General features: G+C 50.7%; 1 protein-coding gene across 3 annotated transcripts in view; it reads right to left on the minus strand.

Moving 5' to 3' along the window:
- The window catches only part of DGUOK (deoxyguanosine kinase), a 36,799-nt gene extending 16,751 nt beyond the window's left edge, over positions 1-20,048 (minus strand). Inside the window, exons 1-3 of one of the 3 annotated variants that reach the window (XM_045007030.1) lie at positions 15,146-15,361; positions 13,886-13,998; positions 3,772-3,959 (exon numbers count right to left, since the gene is read on the minus strand). In XM_045007030.1, the coding sequence (XP_044862965.1) occupies positions 3,772-3,959; positions 13,886-13,998; positions 15,146-15,263 (419 nt within the window). In that variant the 5' untranslated portion in view covers positions 15,264-15,361. Of the gene's footprint in view, positions 1-3,771; positions 3,963-13,885; positions 13,999-15,145; positions 15,362-19,927 lie in introns of those variants that run through there. The other 2 variants (XM_045007029.1, XM_045007031.1) reach the window with 2 other exon arrangements.
- Between the last annotated feature and the right edge of the window lie 2,610 nt (positions 20,049-22,658).

A 22,658-nucleotide genomic window follows, 5' to 3' on the forward strand; every position in this document is an offset into this window, starting at 1 on the left:
GCCACAGGGAGGGTCCCAGATGACATCACCATTTCCGTCAGCTCCAGCTGAATTCGAAACACAATCTGGGATGAGTTATTACCACCTAAGAGACTCTGAAGCAAGAGAGCTTTTCTTCGAAAACTGATTTCAACGAACAGCAGCTTTAGCCCAGATCAACCAGCTTTTCTTTCCTCCCAAAAAGAAGAGTTATTTCCATTTTGGATACCGTCTAAGGCTTTGTCTACACTAGCACTTTTGTCAGCAAAACTTTTGTCGGTCTGGGGTGTGGGGGAAAAAAAAAACACCCCTAACTCACATAAATTACACTGACAGAAGTGCTGGTGTGGACAGCATTATATCAGTGAGAGATACTCTCCTGCCAACATAGCTACTGCAGATCATTTGGAGTGGTTTAATTATGCCAGAAGGAGAGCTCTCTCTTCCTGGCACAGAGCAGCTACACAGGAGACTGTCAAGTGATGGAGCTGCAGCAGTACAAAAATAAATAAATAAATAAATAAAAATAAAAAATATATGGAGATATACCCATCTCATAGAGCTGGAAGGAACCCTGAAAGATCCTTGAGTCCAGCCCCCTGGCCTTCACTATCAGGACCAAGTACTGATTTTGCCCCAGATCCCTAAGTGGCCCCCTCAAGGATTGAACTCACAACCCTAGGTTTAGCAGGCTAACGCTCAAACCACTCTATCCCTTCCCCCACTGAGCTATCCCTCCCCAGCTGTGCCACTGTAAGGTCTGTAGAGCAGACATAGCCTAAGAGACTATCAAACAAAGGGCTTTTCCTTTTAAACCTCTTTCTAGCAAAAGGGAAAGGAAACAAGAAATGTTGCTAAATTAAAGCCTTATTTAATGCTTTACATTTCAAATGCTTTTACGGTTTTTCCTTCTTTTCTGGATTTTTAATAGTGGGCCATGGTGCTAAGCAGGCTGAAGTCTCTGTATACACCAAACCTTGTTTAAGACTGTTTAGTTTTGGATGGTGACTGAGTTATGTTAACACCTTTGGCCTATATGTACTCCACCTAAATTAATACAACAGACCTTCTCTAGGATTGGGAAGGCAATTGTGTCTCATTGGACCACTAAGTCTTTTACCTGTCTGCTGAGACCACTAGCAATGATGAGGTCAGATAGTACCAATCCTGTTAGCTGTGTGGTGTGATGTGAGGCCCTCCATCCCCACCCCAGCTGGAACAAGGCAGAGATTCACCAACTCATTTCACACAGACCACCTACTGAGCATGACATAAGGCAGTAACAATTTTTGGTCACTACTGACCTAAGCACGATTTGAAACAGCGCCCTAAAGTTGTAAAGCTCAATTAACTCATTACCGATCCTTTCAGACATTTAATTCCAACACATGTAAGTGAAAATAGGTTTCCCAGACTGCAATGCATGATTGGTATCATACATTAACTTTCCCCTTCTAGAAGAGCTTAATCCCCAGAATGCAAAAAGGTGTTAACTCCCTCCCGCAATGCCTGCAGGCAAAAGCTATAGAAATGGGTCTTGGAGCATGGCCTCAAGATTAACAAATTTTGGTGGAGTCTTTGGAGTGGTCCCACTGAAAACCCCTCTACTGCAGGACCCTTTGCTGAAATGTTGGCCTTGAATTACAGAGATGCTACTAAAACAGTCAGCTACTAACTTTTTTTAAGTAGTGAATTATAATCAGGGGTTATATTTTTCCACACACCATGAATTACTTCCCTCTTTCACAAGTCTCAACCCAAAGCATTTGCTTCAAACACACTGTTTATGCTACTCTTATGTAATGTTCACACTTCCCTCACTTTCAGCGAATGCATAAATATAGTTTATTATCTCACCTCCAATCCGCTTCACCAAGGCATCTGGAAAAAGTGACCCTTTAGCCAGATCTAGTGCCAACATATTCTGAATAGCCTAGAAGGCATTACATCATAGGAGACACCTCTTTGGAAAACAAGCACTTCCAATATGCCTCATGCTTCACTTCATACAACTGGGCAGACAGAAAATCTTGTAATTCCCATTTTTACAGTCAACATCTGTTTAAACACTGCAAGTCCTATTAACTGACAGGAGCTACAAAATATATTGTCAAGCTCCTTCCAGTACACACATGAAACTTTAATTAAATGAGTGAGGATGGTTCTTTTTGGTCTGCAACATAAGTGGCAATTAGCAACTCAAAATATATATTCAACTAGGTTCCAAAGATTGTTTCTTTGAAATAATAGGAATGGAAACATTTAAATGAATTTTATATAAACCTTGAAATTAACTGCTTTAATTAACATTCTTCTGCTGTGCTGGAAAACCAACCACAACAGCATCGAGTTAATGCAAGAGAATCAGGAAATGAAACTGACTACAGCACAACAAACACCACAGATCAGCTTTAACTAGTCCTTGGAACTCAAGGACATTCAGCTTACTGGCTAAGGTTTTCACTTCTCCTTTAGAAATGGACTGCTGAAAATGGTGGCAGTCGGTGCGGTTGCTTCATGTGGGACAAGGTCTGCTTAGTTGCACTGGTAACTACAATGGAGTTATTTCCAAATTTACACCAGAGTAAATGAAAGCAGTGTGAACATGTATGAACTGCTCCAATTAAAATCATGTGAAATATTCATAAATATCATGTGCATATTACATGAACCTATGATCCTTGAGGTATCAGCAAGATAATTTTGTTTGACCTTTTTAACCTAAATGGATCAAGCAACCATTTTATTGCTCACCTGAATGATCCTTTAAGGCAGAGTTCCATGTATACCTAAGAGTGAAACTGACCAGGCTACTTTCATTCCTTGAATCCAGTGCCTTATAAATTGGAAGCAAGAAAAATAATGAAAAAAAATTTGAATCTGAAAATCCAACTACCTCTGGTGTTCCCTCTGTTAGGTATTTACAGGACACCAATTACCCCGGACCTATTATTAACAACATATGTGATTTTCTTTTTTAAATATCAGTTTCAAGTTTATGTTGACAGTAGGACTTTAGGCCATTCAAGTGCCAGATGGATTGCATTATCATCTCACCACTAGTCCAGAATACACCCTGAATGTGTGTTTGATTTCTGAGATGCTTGAACACATCACAGGGACCTAGAATTCAATCATTAATCCACAGTTTTCTGCTGCTCCTGTAGGTGCCAAAAGACACATAATCTGGGGCAGTTTATGGTAGGATGATCTTTTGTTAAGGCACTTGACTGGAACTCAGGAGACCTGGATTCAATTCCCGCCTCTGCCACACACTTTCTGTACAACCTTGGGTTCGGTTCACCAACCCCCTGCACTTTGTGCAGTCATTTACACTGGGGCACGGCAAGCATGAAATTCTACCCCTCTGTTCTGATGGCATTTTACATTTATTTTACATTGGTGTAAGTGACAACACAAGGTGCAGAACAGCAATGAATCTGGCTCTTAGGCTCTGTGCCTCAGTTTCCCCATCTGTAAAACACACGTAATATCTCTGTGATGTAGAGAGTACTACGATAAGAAATGTTTGTGATACTATGGTGAAAGGGTCAGAAAAGTGCCTATTTACATAGTTGTAAGAATTCCCTGATCAGTTTGTTGATGTTAAAAGGGGTGTGTGTCAGAAACCCACCTCTAGAAAACAAACAGTATTTATTGTGTGGCCAAGTGGCATAAAAGAGGCATGGTATCTTAAATGGCATTGCCATGTTTCTCCGCACATACTGACTAACAGAAAGCACCATAGTTTAGCTGAAGCAGTCGGGGGGTTGGAGATTTTTAGCACTGTACCTATCACTGTATACAGATCTCTCAAAAATCTGCACTGGATCCCGGGTCTTCAACAGCTTCTCTGAAAGGGGCTCCAGCTGGGCCTTAAGTCGACTCATGCAGGAGTATGTCTGGAACGTATAGGACCACCGAGAAGGCTCCTGATAGACCATTTGAAGCAGGTTGCCAAAGTTCGGAGAAGACGAGGTCTGCTAGGGAATGGCAAAAAAGCACATTTAAGAAGAAAGTCTCACTGAAAGAGGTTCTCAGGCTATCCATCCCTATCACTGGCCGCAGGGTATTCTCAGTGTAAAAAAGACGGTTACTCACCTGTAGTAACTGGTGTTCTTCGAGATGTGTTGCTCCAATCCATTCCAGTTAGGTGTGCGCGCCGCGCGTGCACGGCTTCTCCGGAACTTTTTTCCCTAGCAACTCCGGCGGGCCGGCTGGCGCCCCCTGGAGTGGCGCCGCTATGGCGCTAAATATATACCCCAGCCGGCCCGTCCGCTCCTCAGTTCCTTCTTGCCGGCTACTCCGACAGTGGGGAAGGAGGGCGGGTCTGGAATGGATTGGAGCAACACATCTCGAAGAACACCAGTTACTACAGGTGAGTAACCGTCTTTTCTTCTTCGAGTGATTGCTCCAATGCATTCCAGTTAGGTGATTCCCAAGCCTTACCTTAGGCGGTGGGGTCGGAGTGAGACGTGGCGGAGTGTAATACCGCAGAGCCGAAGGCTGCGTCGTCTCTAGACTGCTGCACCAACGCGTAATGGGAGGCGAAGGTGTGGACCGAAGACCAGGTAGCCGCTCTGCAGATGTCCTGGATGGGGACATGGCTCAGGAAGGCGGCGGACGAGGCGTGCGCTCTCGTAGAATGAGCGGTGAGTCGGCATGGTGTCACGTGAGCCAGCTCGTAGCATGACCTGATGCATTGAGTCACCCAGGAGGAAATGCGCTGGGTAGAGACCGGCTCGCCTTTCATGCGATCAGCGACTGCGATGAAGAGCTGGGTGGAACGCCGAAAGGACCTTGTCCGGTCGATGTAAAACGCCAGCGCCCTACGGACGTCGAGGGTGTGGAGCTGTTGTTCCCGGGGCGAAGCATGAGGCTTCGGGCAGAAGACCGGGAGAAAGATGTCCTGATTAAGGTGGAAGGCCGAGACCACCTTTGGTAGGAAGGCCGGGTGAGGACGAAGCTGCACCTTATCCGCGTGAAAGACGGTGTAGGGGGGGCCCACCGTCAACGCTCGGAGCTCCGAGACTCTCCGTGCCGATGTTATGGCAACCAGGAAGGCCGTCTTATAGGAGAGGTAGAGGAGAGAACACGTGGCCATAGGCTCGAATGGTGGACACATGAGTCTGGCCAGGACGAGGTTCAAGTCCCAGGTCGGTGCCGGGCGGCGCACTGGCGGGTATAAGCGGTCGAGGCCCTTCAGGAAGCGGGAGACCATCGGATCGGAAAAGATGGTTCGACCCTCCACCGACGGACGAAAGGCGGACACCGAAGCGAGGTGGACTCTCAAGGAGGAAACCGCCAGACCCTGCTCCTTGAGGTACCAGAGGTAGTCTAGGATGGTAGCGACAGGTACCACGAAAGGGTTGAGCCCCTGCTGGTCACACCAGAGCGCGAACCTCTTCCATTTCGCCATGTAGGTGGTGCGGGTGGAAGGCTTTCTACTTTCAAGCAGGACGCGCTGCACGGCCGCCGAACAGTCCCTCTCCGCGTGGGTCAACCACGCAGGTACCAGGCTGTAAGATGGAGGGATTGCAGGTTCGGATGTTGGAGTCTGCCGAAGTCCTGCGTGATGAGGCCCGGCCACAATGGGAGGGTGATGGGCTTCCGAACGGAGAGCTCGAGCAGCAGGGTGTACCAATGCTGCCGCGGCCAGGCTGGAGCCACGAGTATCATGGTGGCTCGATCCCTCCGAAGCTTCTGGAGCACTCTGTACACGAGTGGAAACGGAGGGAAGGCATAGAGGAGGTGAGTCTGCCACGGATAGAGGAAAGCGTCTGACAGAGAGCCCGGCGAGTGCCCCCGGAACGAGCAGAACTGGAGACACTTCCTGTTCGCCTTGGAGGCGAAGAGGTCGACCCGGGGAAACCCCCACCTCTGGAAAATCGCGTATGCAACATCGGGACGGAGGGACCACTCGTGGGAGAGAAACGATCTGCTGAGGTGGTCGGCCAGCGTGTTCTGCACTCCCGGAAGAAAGGACGCTTCCAGGTGAATGGAGTGGGTCACGCAGAAGTCCCACAGGAGGATCGCCTCCTTGCAGAGGGGGGACGAGCGGGCTCCGCCCTGCTTGTTCACGTAGAACATTGCCGCTGTGTTGTCCGTGAACACTGTCACACAGCGGCCTTGCAGGTTGGTCCGAAAGGTGTGACATGCAAAGCGGATCGCTCGGAGCTCGCGGACATTGATGTGGAGAGCGAGCTCCTGGGGCGACCAGCGGCCTTGAGTGTGAAGGCCACCCAGGTGAGCCCCCCAACCGAGTGCCGAGGCGTCCGTGGTCAGTGTCGCGGATGGACGAGGAAGGTGGAACGGCACTCCGGCGCAGACGATCTCCGGGTCGAGCCACCAACGGAGGGACTCGAGGGTCGGTCTGGTGACCGTGACCACCATGTCGATGTGGTCGCGATGCGGGCGGTACACCGACGCCAGCCACGACTGGAACGGACGGAGGTGGAGCCGCGCGTACGCGGTGACATAAGTACACGATGCCATGTGACCCAGGAGGCGGAGGCACGACCGCACCGTCGTGGTCGGAAAGTTGACGAGCTCCCGGATGAGGGAGACCATTGTCAGGTGTCGAGACCGCGGCAGGCAGGCGCGGCCCACAGAGGAGTCGAGAACCGCGCCAATGAACTCCACCCGCTGTGCCGGAAGCAAGGTAGACTTCTCGGCATTGACAAGCAGCCCGAGATGTTGAAAGAGGGACAGGATTTCCGCTACCTGGCGCTGCACCAGCCCTTGTGACTGCCCACGAATCAGCCAGTCGTCCAGATAGGGGTAGACATGCATCTGACGACGACGGAGGGCCGCTGCTACCACTGCCATGCACTTTGTAAATACTCGCAGTGCCGTGGCAAGTCCGAAAGGTAACACGGCGAACTGGTAGTGGTCGTTGTTGACGAGAAAGCGAAGGTAACGCCGGTGAGGGGGATAAATTGCGACATGGAAGTAAGCGTCCTTCATGTCGAGGGCGGCAAACCAGTCTCCCGGATCCAGAGAGGGAATGATGGTCCCCAGGGTGACCATGCGAAACTTGGGCTTGAGCAGGTATTTGTTCAGCTCTCGAAGGTCCAGGATAGGACGCAGCCCTCCTTTCGCCTTGGGGATGAGAAAATAACGGGAATAGAATCCCCTGCCCCGCCTGTCTGGAGGCACTGCCTCTATGGCACCCACGCTCAGTAGAGTCTGTACCTCTTGTAAAAGGACTTGCTCGTGAGAGGGGTCCCTGAAGAGGGACAGGGAGGGTGGGTGGGAAGGAGGGGGCGAAACAAATTGTAGACGGTATCCCGACTGGACTGTCTGAAGAACCCAGTTGTCCGATGTTATTCGGGACCACGCCGAAAGAAAATAGGAGAGGCGGTTGGAGAACAAACGGGGAGGATCCGAGGGGGAGAGTGATGGGCCGTCCTCGGGCGTCCCATCAAAAGGCCTGCTTGGACCCCTGAGGGCCCTTGGAAGAGGCCTGGGACTGGTTCCGACGGTTACCCGAAGGCCGTCTGTGATTCTGGCCAGGACGTCTGGGCGTATACGGTCGATAACGCTGCTGCTGGAAGGACCGAGGGGGCTGCTGCCGGAAAGACCTGCGTTGTGGAGCCGGCGTGTGCATGCCAAGGGTTCGTATGGCAATACGCCCATCTTTTAAGGTCTGTATACGCGAATCGGTCTGTTCGGAAAACAGCCCTTTCGTGTCGAACGGCAGGTCCTGCAGCGTATACTGCACCTCCTGTGGTAACGTAGAGGATTGCAGCCATGAGATGCGTCGCATCGTCACCCCTGTTGCTATTGTCCGCGCCCCCAAGTCCGCCGCGTCGAGGGCAGCCGTAATGGACGAACGGGAGGACTTCTTCCCTTCCTCGAGCATTGCCGAGAACTCTTGGCGGGCAGTTGTCGGCAGGAGTTCGGTGTATTTTGCCAGGGATGCCATGATGTCAAAAACATACCTGGCTAGAAGGACCATTTGGTTGGCTATTCGCATCTGCAGGCCGCCCGCGGAATAGACCTTACGGCCTAGCAGGTCCATCCTCCGAGCGTCCTTAGATTTGGGCGCCGGGGCCGGTTGGCCATTTCGTTCTCGGCCGTTCACAGACTGCACGACAAGCGAGTCCGGGGTTGGGTGCGAGTATAAGTACTCATAGCCAGTGGGGGGGGCTGAGTACTTCCGTTCTACCCCTCGAGCCGTGGGAGGGATGGACGCGGGCGTTTGCCAGAGCGTGGCAGCGTTCTTCTGTATGGTCTTAACAAAAGGCAATGCCACGCGCACAGGAGTGTCCGAGCCGACCACATTAGTAATGGGGTCCTCATCCTCTTGGACCTCTGCCACCGGGAGGCCCATGGCCGTCGCGACCCGACGGAGTAGCTCCTGGTGGGCCTTGAGGTCTATGGGGGGCGGGTCTTTAGCAGAAGTCCCAGCCACCGCTTCGTCCGGGGACGATGACGAGGACATAGCCTGTCCGATGGTTTCCATGGGAGGGGCCGTTAGAGGCGCCTCGGCTGGGGCAGGCTGGACTGGGGACTGGCGGTCCTGCGGCATCGAGGGCTCGCGGAGAGGTGACGCCGGGGGGCGACTGATCGTCGCTTCGGGAACTCTGCGCTCCGCGGCAACGTCTCTTGGGGGAAGCGGAATGACTTGCGCTTCATGGTGACCCCAGGGCACCCAGAAGCCCCACTGCTGAGCCCCTTGAGGGTGGTCGCGTGGGGTTGGTGGCAATGAGCCGGTGCCGTCCGCGCCAGAGGCGACAGATGCCGGGCGAGACGGCCAGGGCGGGGCGGAGCCCGATATCGAGGCCTGTGGGATATCACCAGGCGGTATGGAGGCCCGATGTCCGTCCGTCCGGTACCGAGAGGGTGACCGCGACCATCGGTCCCCGCGGTGCCGGGAGCTCGACCGGTGCCGGGAGCTCGACCGGGAGCCGGACCTGCGGTGCCGGGAGCGGCTGCGGGAGTTCCGGTGCCGGGAACGGTGTCGAGACGGGGACCTCCGGCGGTGTCGACGCGACGGCGATCGAGACCTGGACCGGTGCCGTGAGTGCGACCGGTACCGAGATGACGATCGGTACCGGGACTGCGACCGGCGGCGAGATGGCGATCGGTACCGCGACGGAGAGCGGTGCCGAGATCTTGAGCGGCTAGACGGTGAACGGCGTCGGTTCCTGGAGCCTGACCGGGACCGAGAGCGTCGACCGTGCCGGCGGTCCGTGGATGGCGGTCGGACCATCATCGCCGGTTTTCCTGCCGACGGGACAGCCCGCACCGGCGGCGCCGGGGGCCGGAGGCTCGGTGCCTCTACGAGCTGTATCAGCTCACGCGCGGAGGAGTACGTCTCCGGCGTCGTCGGCAGCCTTGGCTCAACACCGGACGGTGCCGGGGAGCGTGGCGGTGCCGGACTCGACGGCTCTTGCGGAGTCAACGGCACGGTGTCTGCCCTGCGCACAGTCACCACTGTGGGCGCAGGCGGCACGAGCACTTTAGCTGAGTCTGCAGCCCGGGACTTAGCTACGGCTTTAGCGAGCTTGCGCTTCCTTGCCGGCGAAAGTGAGCGGTGCCGGGTCTTCGGCGCCGGAGGCGGGGCCTGCGGGGCCTCGGTACCGGAGCGGGCTGGTGCCGCTGGTGCGCTCTGCACCGAAGAGGTTCTTGGCGCCGGCGCCGCTGGTGCCGAAGGTTGGAGCGACGCCTCCATAAGGATCTGCTTAAGCCTGTAGTCCCGTTCTTTGCGTGTCCGCGGCTTAAAAGCAGAACAGATAACGCACTTGTCGGTGCGATGTCCTTCTCCGAGACAACGGAGGCAAGCGTCGTGTGGATCGCCAATTGGCATAGGCCTTTGGCACACAGCGCAGGGCTTGAAGCCCAGTGCCCTGGGCATGAGCCCGCACCGGGAAATGGAAGGGGGGGAAACCCCCCTTAACCGTTTACTAAAACCTAGAACAACTACACTACAAGAACTATAACAACTCTAATCACTAACTAAACAACTAACTATATATATACAAATAGGAAGAGCTAGGGCAGTGGAGGCCAACGAGCACTCCACAGTTCCGACCGGCCGTCACGGGCGGTAAGAAGGAACTGAGGAGCAGACGGGCCAGCTGGGGTATATATTTAGCGCCATAGCGGCGCCACTCCAGGGGGCGCCAGCCGGCCCGCCGGAGTTGCTAGGGAAAAAAGTTCCGGAGAAGCCGTGCACGCGCGGCGCGCACACCTAACTGGAATGCATTGGAGCAATCACTCGAAGAAGAACTGGTCAAGACTCAGATTTGAGCATCAGAAGGGTAACTATGATCTAGTCTGATTTCTTGCATAACATAGGCCAGAGAATTTCACCCAGGAATTCCTGCAGCGGAAAGGATTATTCTCTGCTAGATATTTGAGCCCAATAACTTGTAGTTGAACTAGAGCAATGGTTCTCAACCAGAGGTACACATACCCCTGGGGGTATGCAGAGGTCTTTCAGGGGGTACATCAACTCAGCCTAGTTTTACAACAGGCTACATAGCGAAGTCAGTACAGTAACTCCTCACTTAAAGTTGTCCCGGTTAACGTTGTTTCGTTGTTACGTTGCACAACGCTCCCTTCTAAAGTTGTTTGGCAACCGCCTGCTTTGTCTACTGCTTGCAGGAAGAGCAGCCCATTGCAGCTAGCTGGTGGGCGCTTGGAACCAGGGTGGACCAGCAGCCCCTATCAGCTCCCTGCTCCCCTAAGCTGCCCAGCAGGCTAGCAATTGCAGCTGTCCCTCCCCCCACTGCCATGTGCTCCTGCCCTCTGCCTTGGAGCTGCTCCCCGAGACTCCTGCTTGCTGTGCAGGGAGGAGGGAAGGAAGAGGGGGGCTAATGTCAGGGTGTCTCCCTCCCCCCTGTTCCTGCACCCCACTTACCCCCTCTTCCATAGAGCAGAGGGGACACATCAGGGCTCAGGAAAGAGGGAGCTTGCAGCAGCTGCGGTCTCAGCAAGCTGATCTAATTAACAAGGCAGTGTACTTAAAGGGGAAATGCACATATCTCTTGGTGTGTGTCTCTGTCTGTGATGTCTCCCCTCCCTCCATTCCTGCTGCCTTGTAGAGTGAGTTAACCCTTGAGGGCTCAGCCAATTGCTAGTTCTTCATTTAGCAGTAAGGGAAATATCCCATCCTTTGACTCCTCTACCTCAACCAAGCTTCACAATCATCATCACTGTGTACCAGTATTAAATTGTTTGTTTAAAACTTATACTCTGTGTGTGTGTGTGTGTGTGTGTGTGTGTGTGTGTGTGTGTGTGTGTATGTGTATATATATATGTAGAGAGAGAGAGAGAGAAATTTCACTGGAACCTAACCCCCTCATTTAGATTAATTCTTATGTGGAAATTGGATTCACTTAACATCATTTAGCTTAAAGTCACATTTTTCAGGAACATAACTACAACATTAAGTGAGGAGTTACTGTACAAAATAAAATTTCATACAGACAATGACTTGATTATACTGCTCTATATGCTATACACTGGAATGTAATACAATAGTTATATTCCAGTTGATTTATTTTATAACTATATGGTAAAAATGAGAAGGTAAGCAATTTTTCAGTAATAGTGTGCTGTGACACTTTTGTATTTTTTGGTCTGATTTTGTAAGCAAGTAGTTTTTAAGTGTGGTGAAACTTGGGCGTACGCAAGACAAATCAGACTCCTGAAAGGGATACAGTAGTTTGGAAAAGTTGAGGGCCTTGAACTAGAGCATTTTAGAGATATTCAACCTCAATTTAAAGACTCCAAGTGATGAGGAATTTACCTTGTTAAGTTGTTCCAATGGTTAGCTACCCTCACTGTTAAGGTACAGCTTTTTATTTCCAGTTTTAATTTTTCTACTACAAGCCACTGGATTTTACTCTACCTTTGATAGCTAGACTCACTGTAAAGGGATTTCTAGACCATGATCAAGTCACCTCTTAACCTCTTCCTTGATGAACTAAATAGATTAAGCTCCTTAAATCTCTTACTGCATGTTTTCCAGATCTCAGATTATTCCTGTAGCTCTTCTCTGAATCCTCTCCAGTTTTTCCATCCTTTTAAAAGAACTGTTGACACCAAAACTGGACACAGAAAACTCAGAAATAATCTTTTTTCTCTAACGCACATAGAATCATAGAAGATTAGGGTTGGAAGAGACCTCAGGAGGTATCTAGTCCAATCCCCTGCTCAAAGCAGGACCAACACCAACAAAATCATCCCAGCCAGGGCTTTGTCAAACCTGGTCTTAAAAACCTCTAAGGAAGGAGTTTCCACCACCACCCTAGGTAACCATTCCAGTGCTTCACCACCCTCCTAGTGAAACAGTGTTTCCTAATATCCACCCTAGACCTCTCCCTCTGCAACCTGAGACCATTGCTACTTATTCTGTCATCTGCCACCACTGAGAACAGCCGAGCTCCATCCTCTTTGGAACCCCCTTCAGGTACTTGAAGGTTGCTATCAAATCCCCCCTTGCTCTTCTCTTCTGCAGAGTAAATAACCCCAGTTCCCTCAGCCTCTCCTCATAAGTCATGTGCCCCAGCCCCCTAATCATTTTTGTTGCCCTCCACTGGACTCTCTACAATTTGTCCACATCTTTCTGTAGTGGGGGGGGCAAAACTGGATGCAATACTTCAGATGTGGCCTTACCAGTGCCGAATAGAGGGGAGTAATCACTTCCCTCAATCTGCTGGCAATGCTCCTACTAATGCAGCTCAATGTGCTGTTAGCCTTCTTGGCAACAAGGCACATGCTTGACCTTGATCCCAGATGGCTGCTTGTCAATAATTTGGGGACAAAAATTATGCTTGCCTTACCCGCCTACCCCAATTACTCCGTGGAGATTATCATGAAGGAGGAGAGCAGGCGTTATCCCCTCCTGGGTTGTGGTACTTCATAGAAAATTGCTACTATTGCTGGTCAGCAGTGGTTGATTGGGCCTATAATGTACATCATTAAAAAAAAATTATCCTGACAATGAGCTCATGATAAATTAAAGATGTAAGTATGAAATATCAGGGAGAATACAGAGGTACAGAGCATTAGCAGATTCCATCTAGGTCTTTAATAAGAATCAGGTTGTTCTGCTCAACATTTATTTTGCCATTAGAGAGCTGAACTCAATGCAAGTAAAAAAATATTTGTCCTCTGGATACAGGATGTTTGGATGAGCTGTATTAAGAAACAGGGATTTATTTTTTAAAGCTCTTAAGAATTTAAAGTTGATGCAATCATAGGCCTGGTCCACACTAAAAAGGGGGTTCGAATTAGGGTACGCAAATTCAGTTACGGGAATAGCGTAGCTGAATTCGAAGTACCCTAATTCGAACTACTCACCCATCCAGACGCGGCGGGGTCGAACTCCGCGGCTCCCCCGTCGACTCCACCACCACCGTTTGCAGTGGTGGAGTACCGGAGTCGACCGCGGCGCTTCCGGAGTTCAAACTATCGCGTCTAGATCAGACGCGATAGTTCGAACTCCGAGAAGTCGAACTCACCGCGTCGACCCGCGCGGTGAGTATGGACCTGCCCATAGTCTAGATCACAGGAGCTGGTGTGTTAAATTTTTATCTCCCCTTTAAAAACATGTATCTATTCATGTATCAAATTATGGAAGAGATTTATGGATGAGGAAAACCATCTTGAATAGAGACCAGTAACAACATCATCAGGTTTAACTGAACTCCCTTCTTAACCTTGTCTTACAGGGAAGGGTTGAGGCACAATAGTAGAACAATGAGCGAAGCCTGTCCTGATGCTGCCGGTGACATACCTACGCTGTGGATAAAGAGGCTTTAGGTCCCCAGGGTTCATAAGCACTGCTAAAAATCACACAACAAATTTTGAAAAGCCTAAAGCCGGGTGATGGAAACTCTTGTCACAGCACCCACGAACCCTCACTCTGGTTATTCACTGTCATACCTACCTCTCTGGTACTGGAAGCTTGAACCTTTTGCCATTTTGCCACAGGTTCTGTAGCCATTTGCCATTCTGGAAAGGTTTTTCCCAGCACCCTTAAGAAAGTGGACTTGCCCACAGCTACAAATTAAAATACAAGAGCAGTTGTCAAAGTCTGGCTAGGAAAGCATTATCAGATCCTGCAGGTAAGCTCAATTAAAAAAAAAAACAAAAGAGTGACTTTCCTAACCAAAAATAGAGACAATTTGCCTTGCCTGATTAGACTTTTAGTCATCTAGCCCAGTATCCTTATTTAAGGAGAGCACTGTTAGATTCTGAAAGAAAAGATCACAACTATGGGCTCTGGCTTTCTGTTCTGTACAGTACTGAGCATGCTGTCCAAGCTTCCAAGATAATATTTTGGATCCCAAACCCTGCAAACCCCTTCCACAGATCCTTAACTTTAAATTCCACTGAAGTCAATGTGATTACTCATGTGTTTAAGAGTTTGCAATATAAGGGGCATAGAGGGGTCTTATGTTGCTAACAAGATAGATCCAACACAGAGCTTTAAAGCAAATCTTTTTAGATATCTAATCTGTTTGCAGTCCACACCGACACCACCATAACCAGTGATGCAGGCTAGGGCACTGTCACTGCCTGTTTGCCTTTCTCTCTCTAACACTCTAGCCCAAAGCTCTGATGTACGGACCTCTCTGATGTTCCTTCAGCACACCCTCTCCTCACAGCCCCCACCCAGCACCCCCCTCTCCTCACAGCCCCCACCCAGCACCCCCCCTCTCCGCACAGCCCCCACCCAGCACCCCCCTCTCCTCACAGCCCCCCACCCAGCTCCCACCCTTCATAGCCCCCCCAGTCCCACACCCCCCTCTCCTCACTGCCTCCTCACAGCCCCCCAGCTCCTCTCACACACCCCTCTCCTCACAGCCCCCCCAGCCCCCCCCTTCATAGCCCCCCCAGTCCCACACCCCCCTCTCCTCACAGCCCCCCAGCTCCCACCCTTCATAGCCCCCCCAGTCCCACACCCCCCTCTCCTCACAGCCCCCCCAGCTCCTCCCTCTCCTCACAGCCCCCACCCAACACCCCCCCTCCTCACAGCCCCCCCAGCTCCTCTCACACACCCCTCTCCTCACAGCCCCCCCAGTCCCACATCCCCCTCTCCTCACAGCCCCCCCAGCCCCACACCCTCTTCGCCTCTCCGCCCCCCAAACCCCACCCCCCCCTCGCCTCACGGAGCCCCGCCTAACGCAGCGCCCCCGGCCCGTACCGATGTTGCCCTCGATGGAGAGCCGCCAGGCGGGCCCCCCGCGCCGGGCCATGCCGAAGCAGCGCGGGAGCCCCGCGGCCGCCGCCCGCCGGAGCCGCAGGGGCAACAGCGGCCTCATCCCGCGGCCCCGCGCCCGGCCAGCCCCTGGCCCGGGCCCTGAACGAGATGCAAATCATATGCTAATTTATGCGCCTCCTCGGCGGCGGCGACGGCGACGGCCCGCGGGTTTGACGTGCGCGGATCGTCGCGTTCACATGTTGACGTAGGTCGCGTTTATTGTGGTATGCTGATTTATGCAGATGACTATTATAATATGCTGACGTATGCAGCTTGACGTTGTAGCCGTATGCAGACGTAGATCAATGTCTGATAATGATATGCGGCCGTGTGCCGATTGCCGGTATAATAATATGCTGATTTATGCAGACCTTCATGGTACTGATATACTGACAGGGATTTGATTATAGTGTGCATAGTGCTACGGGTTGCTATTATAATGATAGGCTGATTTATGCACATCTATGATCGTGATCTAGGGAGCATTTATATGCCGATTTTGCAGATTCTAGCCGATCTAGGCAGATCTCCCTGTCTGAAAACTATGCCGATTTATGCACATTTCAATTATAATGATACGTTGGTACAGCTAAATTTCATTATAATAATATGCTGATTTGTGCACTATTCCAATACAGTTTTACCAGCATAATTATCTGAGTATTAACTCTCCATGTGGACACTCTTATTCCAGTTTAGATTATATAGCTTCCCTATAATTCCAAAAAGAACAGGAGTACTTGTGGCACTTTACAGACTAACAAATTTATTTGAGCATAAGCTTTCGTGGGCTAAAACCCCTTCATCGGATGCATGCAGTGGAAAATACAGTAGGAAGATATATATACACAGAGGACATGAAAAAATGGGTATTGCCATACTAACTATAACAGGGGTAGGCAACCTATGGCACGAGTGCCAAAGGCGGCGCACAAGCTGATTTTCAGTGGCACTCACACTGCCCGGGTCCTGGCCACCGGTCCAGGGGGCTCTGCATTTTAATTTTTAAATGAAGCTTCTTAAACATTTTAAAAACCTTATTTACTTTACATACAACAATAGTTTAGTTATATATTATAGACTTATAGAAAGAGACCTTCTAAAAACATTTAAAAAATTTTACGCACGCAAAACCTTAAATTAGAGTGAATAAATGAAGACTCGGCACACCACTTCTGAAAGGTTGCCGACCCCTGAACTATAACAAGAGTAATCAGTTAAGGTGAGCTATTATGAGCAGGAGAAAAAAAAATGTAGTGATAATCAGGATGGCCCATTTCAAACAGTTGACAAGAAGGTGTGAGTAACAGTAGGGGGAAAAATTAGCATAGGGAAATAGGTTTTACTTTGTGTAATGACCCATCCACTCCCAGTCTTTATTCAAGCCTAATTTAATGGTGTCAAATTTGCAAATTAATTCCACTTCTCAGTTTCTTGTTGGAGTCTGTTTTTGAAGGTTTTTTTGTTGGAGTATTGCTACTTTGAGGTCTGTAATCAAGTGACCAGGGAGAGTGAAGTGTTCTCCAACTGGTTTTTGAATGTTATAATTCATGACGTCTGATTTGTTTCCATTTATTCTTTTGCGTAGAGACTGTCCGATTTGGCCAATGTACATGGCAGAGGGACACTGCTGGCCCATGATGGCATATATCACATTGGTAGATGTGCAGGCAACGAGCCTTTGATAGCGTGGCTGATGTGATTAGGTCCTATGATGGTGTCCCCTGAATAGATATGTGGACAGATTTGGCAACAGGCTTTGTTGCAAGGATAGATTCTGGGTTAGTGTTTTTGTTGTGTGTTCTCTTTGCTGATACAGACTAACATGGCTACCACTCTGAAACCTATAATTCCAGGATACTGGTATAATTCTGCCATCATAAATATAATTTCCTGTGTAGACAAGCCCTTGACATCTTTTCTTAGTCAAGAGCTAGACACATTTTGAAGGACTGGGCCAAAAGAAAGGTTCAACAAGGACAAGTGCAGAGTCCTGCACTCAGGGGCGGCTCTAGGAATTTGGCCACCCCAAGCAGGGCGGCACGCCGCAGAGGGTGCGCTGCCGGTCGCCGGTCCCGCGGCTCCGGGGGACCTCTTGCAGACGTGCCTGCGGAGGGCGCGCTGGTCCCGCGGCTCCGGTGGAGCATCCGCAGGCACGCCTGCGGGAGGTCCACTGGTCCCGCGGCTCTGGTGGACCTCCCGCAGGCATGACTGCGGAAGGTCCGCCGGAGCTGCCTGCTGCCCTGCTGGCAAAATGCCGCCCCAAGTGCGCACTGGGGTCTGGAGCCGGCCCTGCCTGCACTTAGGAAGGAAGAATCCCATGCACTGCTACAGGCTGGAGACCGACTGGCTAAGCAGCAGTTCTGCAGAAAAGGACCTGGGGATTACAGTGGACAAGAAGCTGGATATGAGTCAGCAGTGTGCCCTTGTTGCCAAGAAGGCTAACGGTATATTTGGCTGCATTAGTAGTAGCATTGCCAGCAGATCGAGGGAAGTTATTCTCCTCTATTCGTCACTGGTGAGGCCATCCAGTTTTGGGTCCCCCACTACAGAAAGGATGTGGACAAATTGGAGAGAGTCCAGCAGAGGGCAAGGAAAATGATCAGGGGGCTGGGGCACATGACTTGGGAGCAGGGCTGCCGAGGATTCAGGGGGCCTGGGGCAAAGCAATTTCGGGGGCCCCTTCCATAAAAAAAAGTTGCAATACTATAGAATACTATATTCTCGTGGGGGCCCCTGCAGGGCCTGGGGCAAATTGCCCCACTTGCCCCCCCCCACCCCGGGCAGCCCTGCTTGGGAGGAGAGGCTGAGGGAACTGGGCTTGTTTAGTCTGCAGAAGAGAAGAGCGAGGTGGGATTTGACAGCAGCCTTCAGCTACCTGAAGGGGGGTTCCAAAGAGGATGGAGCTCGGCTGTTCTCAGTGGTGGCAGATGACAGAATAAGTAGCAATGGTCTCAAGTTGCAGTGGGAGAGGTCTAGGGTGGATATTAGGAAACACTATTTCACTAGGAGGGTGGTGAAGCACTGGAATGGTTACCTAGGGAGGTAGTGGAATCTCCTTCCTTAGAGGTTTTTAAGGCCAGGTTTGACAAAGCCCTGGCTGGGATGATTTTGTTGGTGTTGGTCCTGCTTTGAGCAGGGGGTTGGACTAGATGACCTCCTGAGGTCTCTTCCAACCCTAATCTTCTATGATTCTCTGAAGACAAGGCCTAAATGTAGGTGGGGTTTAGCTAGCATGTGCTACCTAAACATCACCTAAACTCAGACTTTTTCCTAATCAAGACAAAGTGTTAAAATCAATTTAAACCTGGGCTGTATTTATATCATGAAGTGTAAATCAACTCCTTAACAATGTAAATTAAATCAATTTCAGAGTGCCCACACCTTAATTCTAGGATTATTGTATTTGAGATCAGATGCCACCTCTCTGCTCCAGAAAAGAGGTCTGGCATGACTCACATGGGAGTATTTGTTACCCACTTGATGCCAACTGGGTAGCGATATATTAACAAGAGCAAAGGAATTGCCATCTGTAACAGAGCCAGTCACCACCTGATCACCCCCTCATGGCCAGAGGTCACTCTACAGTACCCTGTCTCGCTTTCCCCCTCTTCAGGACTCCTTACTCAGCACATTTTTTCTGTGGTCCTCCTTGGGGTTTGGGATTAGTCACAGAAAATTACTTCAAAATCTCCAATTAAAATCCAACAAACAAACATTTCTCTTCCTACTCCCAGGCCTTTCTGCCTGGAAAACTCTGCAGTCTTTCCCTGGCTTGTTCAGGGTCCTCCCAGGACTGCCTGCAAAGCTTTGCAGTCCCTTTTGTTTGTCCCCCTGCTTGCATCTCTCCCAGGCCTGCCTATAGGTTTGCCAACTTTCTAATCACACAAAACCGAACACCCCTGCCCTGAAGCCCTGCCCCATCCCTTCTCTGAGTCCCCGCCCCCATCCATTCCTTCCCCCCTCCCTCGCTCACTATCCCCCACCCTCACTCACTTTCAGTGGGCTGGGGTAGGAGGTTGGGGTATGGGAGGGGGGGTGAGGGCTCCAGCTGAGGTTGCAGGCTTTTGGGGCGGGGGGCCAGGGATGAGAGGTTTGGTGTGCAGGAGGGGGCTCAGGGCTTGAGAAAGGGGTTGGGGTGTTGGGGGGGTATGGGCTCTGGGCTGGGGTTGCAAGCTCTGGGTGGGGGCAGAAATGAGGGGTTAAGGGTGAGGAGCGGGCTCTGGGCTGGGTCAGGGGGTTGGGGTGTGGGAGGGGGGATGTGGGCTCTGGGGTGGGGCCAGGGATGAGGGGTTTGGGGTGCAGGAGCAGGCTCAGGGCTGGGGCAGGGGCTTGGGTTGTTGGGGGGGGGTGCGAGCTCCGGAAGTTGGGGTGCAGAAGGGGACTCCAGACTGGGGTAGGGGATTGTAGTGTGGAAAGTGGTTCTGGGTCAAAGTGGTGGAAGCTCCCAGGAAGCGGCCACCAGGTCCCTGCAGCCCCTTGGCCAGGGGTGGGCAAACTTTTTGGCCCGAGGGCCACATCTGGGTAAGGAAATTGTATGACAGGCCCTGAATGCCCGGTGATGGAGGGGAACTCTATGGGGTGTAGCATGGGGGAGCTGTATAAGGGATGTTGCTGAGGTGGGAAGGAGGACGACTCATGGGGTGTGGCACGGGGGGGGGTTCTATGGGGCAGTACCGGGGATTCCTAGGGGCCCTGCCAGCAGTGACACCAAGGGGGCCATACCAGGCACCACAATGGGCGGAGTCACCCTAGGTGGGACAGGAGCGGCCACTGGGGCAATTTCGAGGCTCTCGAGGGTGGGGCCATAGGAGACCGCCACGTAGTGGCAGTGGGCTGTTGCATAGGAGTGGGGTTCCAATCCCAGAAACAGCGCGGTGATGTCACAGTTTGGCTCTGCATGCAGAAGATGGAGCTCATAAAGGGAATTGTGAGTTGGGGCTGGGGAGTGCCAGGCAGAGCAGGGCAAACCCCTGACCCTGCTCCCTGGCGAGAGCTTGAGGGCCAGATAAAAACGTCTGACGGGCTGGAAGCGTAGTTTGCCCACCCCTGCCCTAGGCGCATGGGCAGCCAGCGTGGCTCTGCACACTGCCCTCGAGCTTGCAGGCGCTGCCCCTGCAGCTCCCATTGGTCACAGTTCCCAGCCAATGGGAGCTGTGGAGCCAGCCCTTGGGGCAGAGGCAGCACGCGGAGCCTCCCTGGCTGCCCATGCACCTATGGGCCGCAAGGACCTGTCCACTGCTTCCAGGATCCATGCAGAGCTAGGGCAGGCAGGGAGTCTGCCTTAGCCCCAGGCCTCTGCTGAGCGGCCGATCGGACTTTTGACGGCCCAGTCAGCAGTGCCGACCAAAGCCGCCAGGGTCCTTTTTCAACCAGGCGTTCCGGTCGAAAACTGGACACCTGGTAACCCTACCTTCCTACCTGAAGAGCTTTTGCACTCTGTATGGTCAGTGTAATGGAGCAGTGTCCATTTACCCTAGCCCAAGAGCTGGCTTTGGAAGTTCAGACAGACCCTGCTTCAAATGTTGCTCCCTAGAGCGGAGGTTCCCAGTTCTTTCTTTGGTTGGACCACCTGTAGGTGCTAGAGCTGATTGGAGCATGGGGGTGGGGGGGAGAAAGTGTTTCAGTGGAAAATTTTGTTGAAATCTTCAGTTGAAAACTTTTTTTTGACAAAAAAAATTGCTGAAATCTAAATTGTTTTCAGCTGAAGATTTTCAGGTGTTTGGTTTCTCCAAAGAAAAATAAGGACCGCAGACAGCGTCCACAAATGTTTTGTTTTGCCAAAAACTCAATTTCCCCATCAGAAAGTTTTGAGGGAAGATTTTCTACCAGCCCTCTGGACTATGGACCCTCGACATAAGGGCATGATGCATAGGTAGGGATCTTCATTTTCCGTTTTTATTTTATTTAATTTTTCCCAGGAATTTATCTGTGTTTATTACTAAAAAACAAAAACAGGTGAAAATTGGTGGAAAAAACTATTAATTTTCCTGGGTAAATATCAGGGTTTATTTTGTTGGACAGAAGAACAAGGGGGGAAAGTATTCAGTGGATTAATGCTTTGATGAATGGAATTTAATGTGGTTTGGTGCAGAACTAAAATAGAACTCAAAACACAATGCCACCTCTGAATTTAAGAAAACAGTATCTCTCTAATCCCCAAATAAACCTTTTCATTTGAATAAACAGTTTACTGCTATAGACTTAGCCTATAAATATTTACATTTAGTAACTGGGCCACAACATTTGCAGCACATACACTCAACTTCATCCTTGTCTCCTGTTTTTGTTTTTTAAAAACTTTTGAATACTTCCTTGTGTGCTGAAACACATTCTGACACCAATTTTCATTTTCTTCCCCTTTTAGTGGGTCAGATCTTTAAACTGTTCCCTGCTAACAGCTTGAAATGTGTCCGTGGTGGGCGTGAGATTCAACAGTACGTTCAGATGCGCAGGCACTTCAGGGCTTGTGTGCTTCTTCTAGCGTTACTTCCACAGGCTGCTTTGCATATACACACAGACTAATGTATTATCGTAATACATATTTTGCATGCATTGCATTGTATTTTCCTAATAAAACAAGTTATTTTTTATATATTTGCATGATACAAAAGTAGGGTGAAAATCGGGGAGTGGGGGGGAATAAAATAATCCTTTTTGTAAAACCCAGGATTTTTTCAGTAAAAATCAGTTTAAACTGAAAACAAAGGGGCTTACACATAGAACTCGCTTGCTCTCCTGTCCTTTCTGCCCCCCCTCCCATCACCTCCTTTTGTCCCTGTTTTTTCTGCTCTGCAGGGGTGCAGGAACAATTTGTATAGTGGGGGTGCAAAGAGCCATTGAACCAAACTGTAAATCCTGTATAAAATGGAAACCACTTCAAGTACCGCATCCCCAACTCCCACAGTTCCAGCAGTTATGCTGCTCTGTATAGCTAATATATTTTAAATTCCCTTTTATTCACATTTCTTTCTTGTTCCCCTTCCCTTGGTCCCTCTCCCTCGCCCCCAGTCCCATCCACTTTTCCTGGTGTCAATCCCTCCACCCAATCTTCCTGCCATCCCCTTCCCTGGTAGCTCTCCTACATCCTCCTAAGGAAGTTTGATTTACTTGCTGCTGCAGCAGTAAGTGTGCTGAGGGAGGGAAAGTTAGGGGTCCAATCACTCACTCAGTTTCCCCTCCTCCCACTTCCTTTGGCCCATGACCTCCCCCCACTCCCAAATTGGTCTCTGTCCTCCTTCCTAGGTGGGCCTACCCCCCTACTTGAGGAGCACTGCCCTAGAAGGACCCTTAGGAATCCCCACCTCCCACTGCCACCCGTGCAAACTTTGATATGGAAATTACACCCTCATCAGAAAGAGGCTGAATGGGAGACATGGGCCAATTTTGAAAGGAGTATTATCATGATAAACAGGTAATTCTTCAAAGGGCTGGACAAACAAACAATGCTACAAGG

The sequence above is a fragment of the Mauremys mutica genome, chromosome 2 (genome assembly GCF_020497125.1).
Source record: "Mauremys mutica isolate MM-2020 ecotype Southern chromosome 2, ASM2049712v1, whole genome shotgun sequence".
Lineage (NCBI taxonomy): Eukaryota > Metazoa > Chordata > Testudines > Geoemydidae > Mauremys > Mauremys mutica.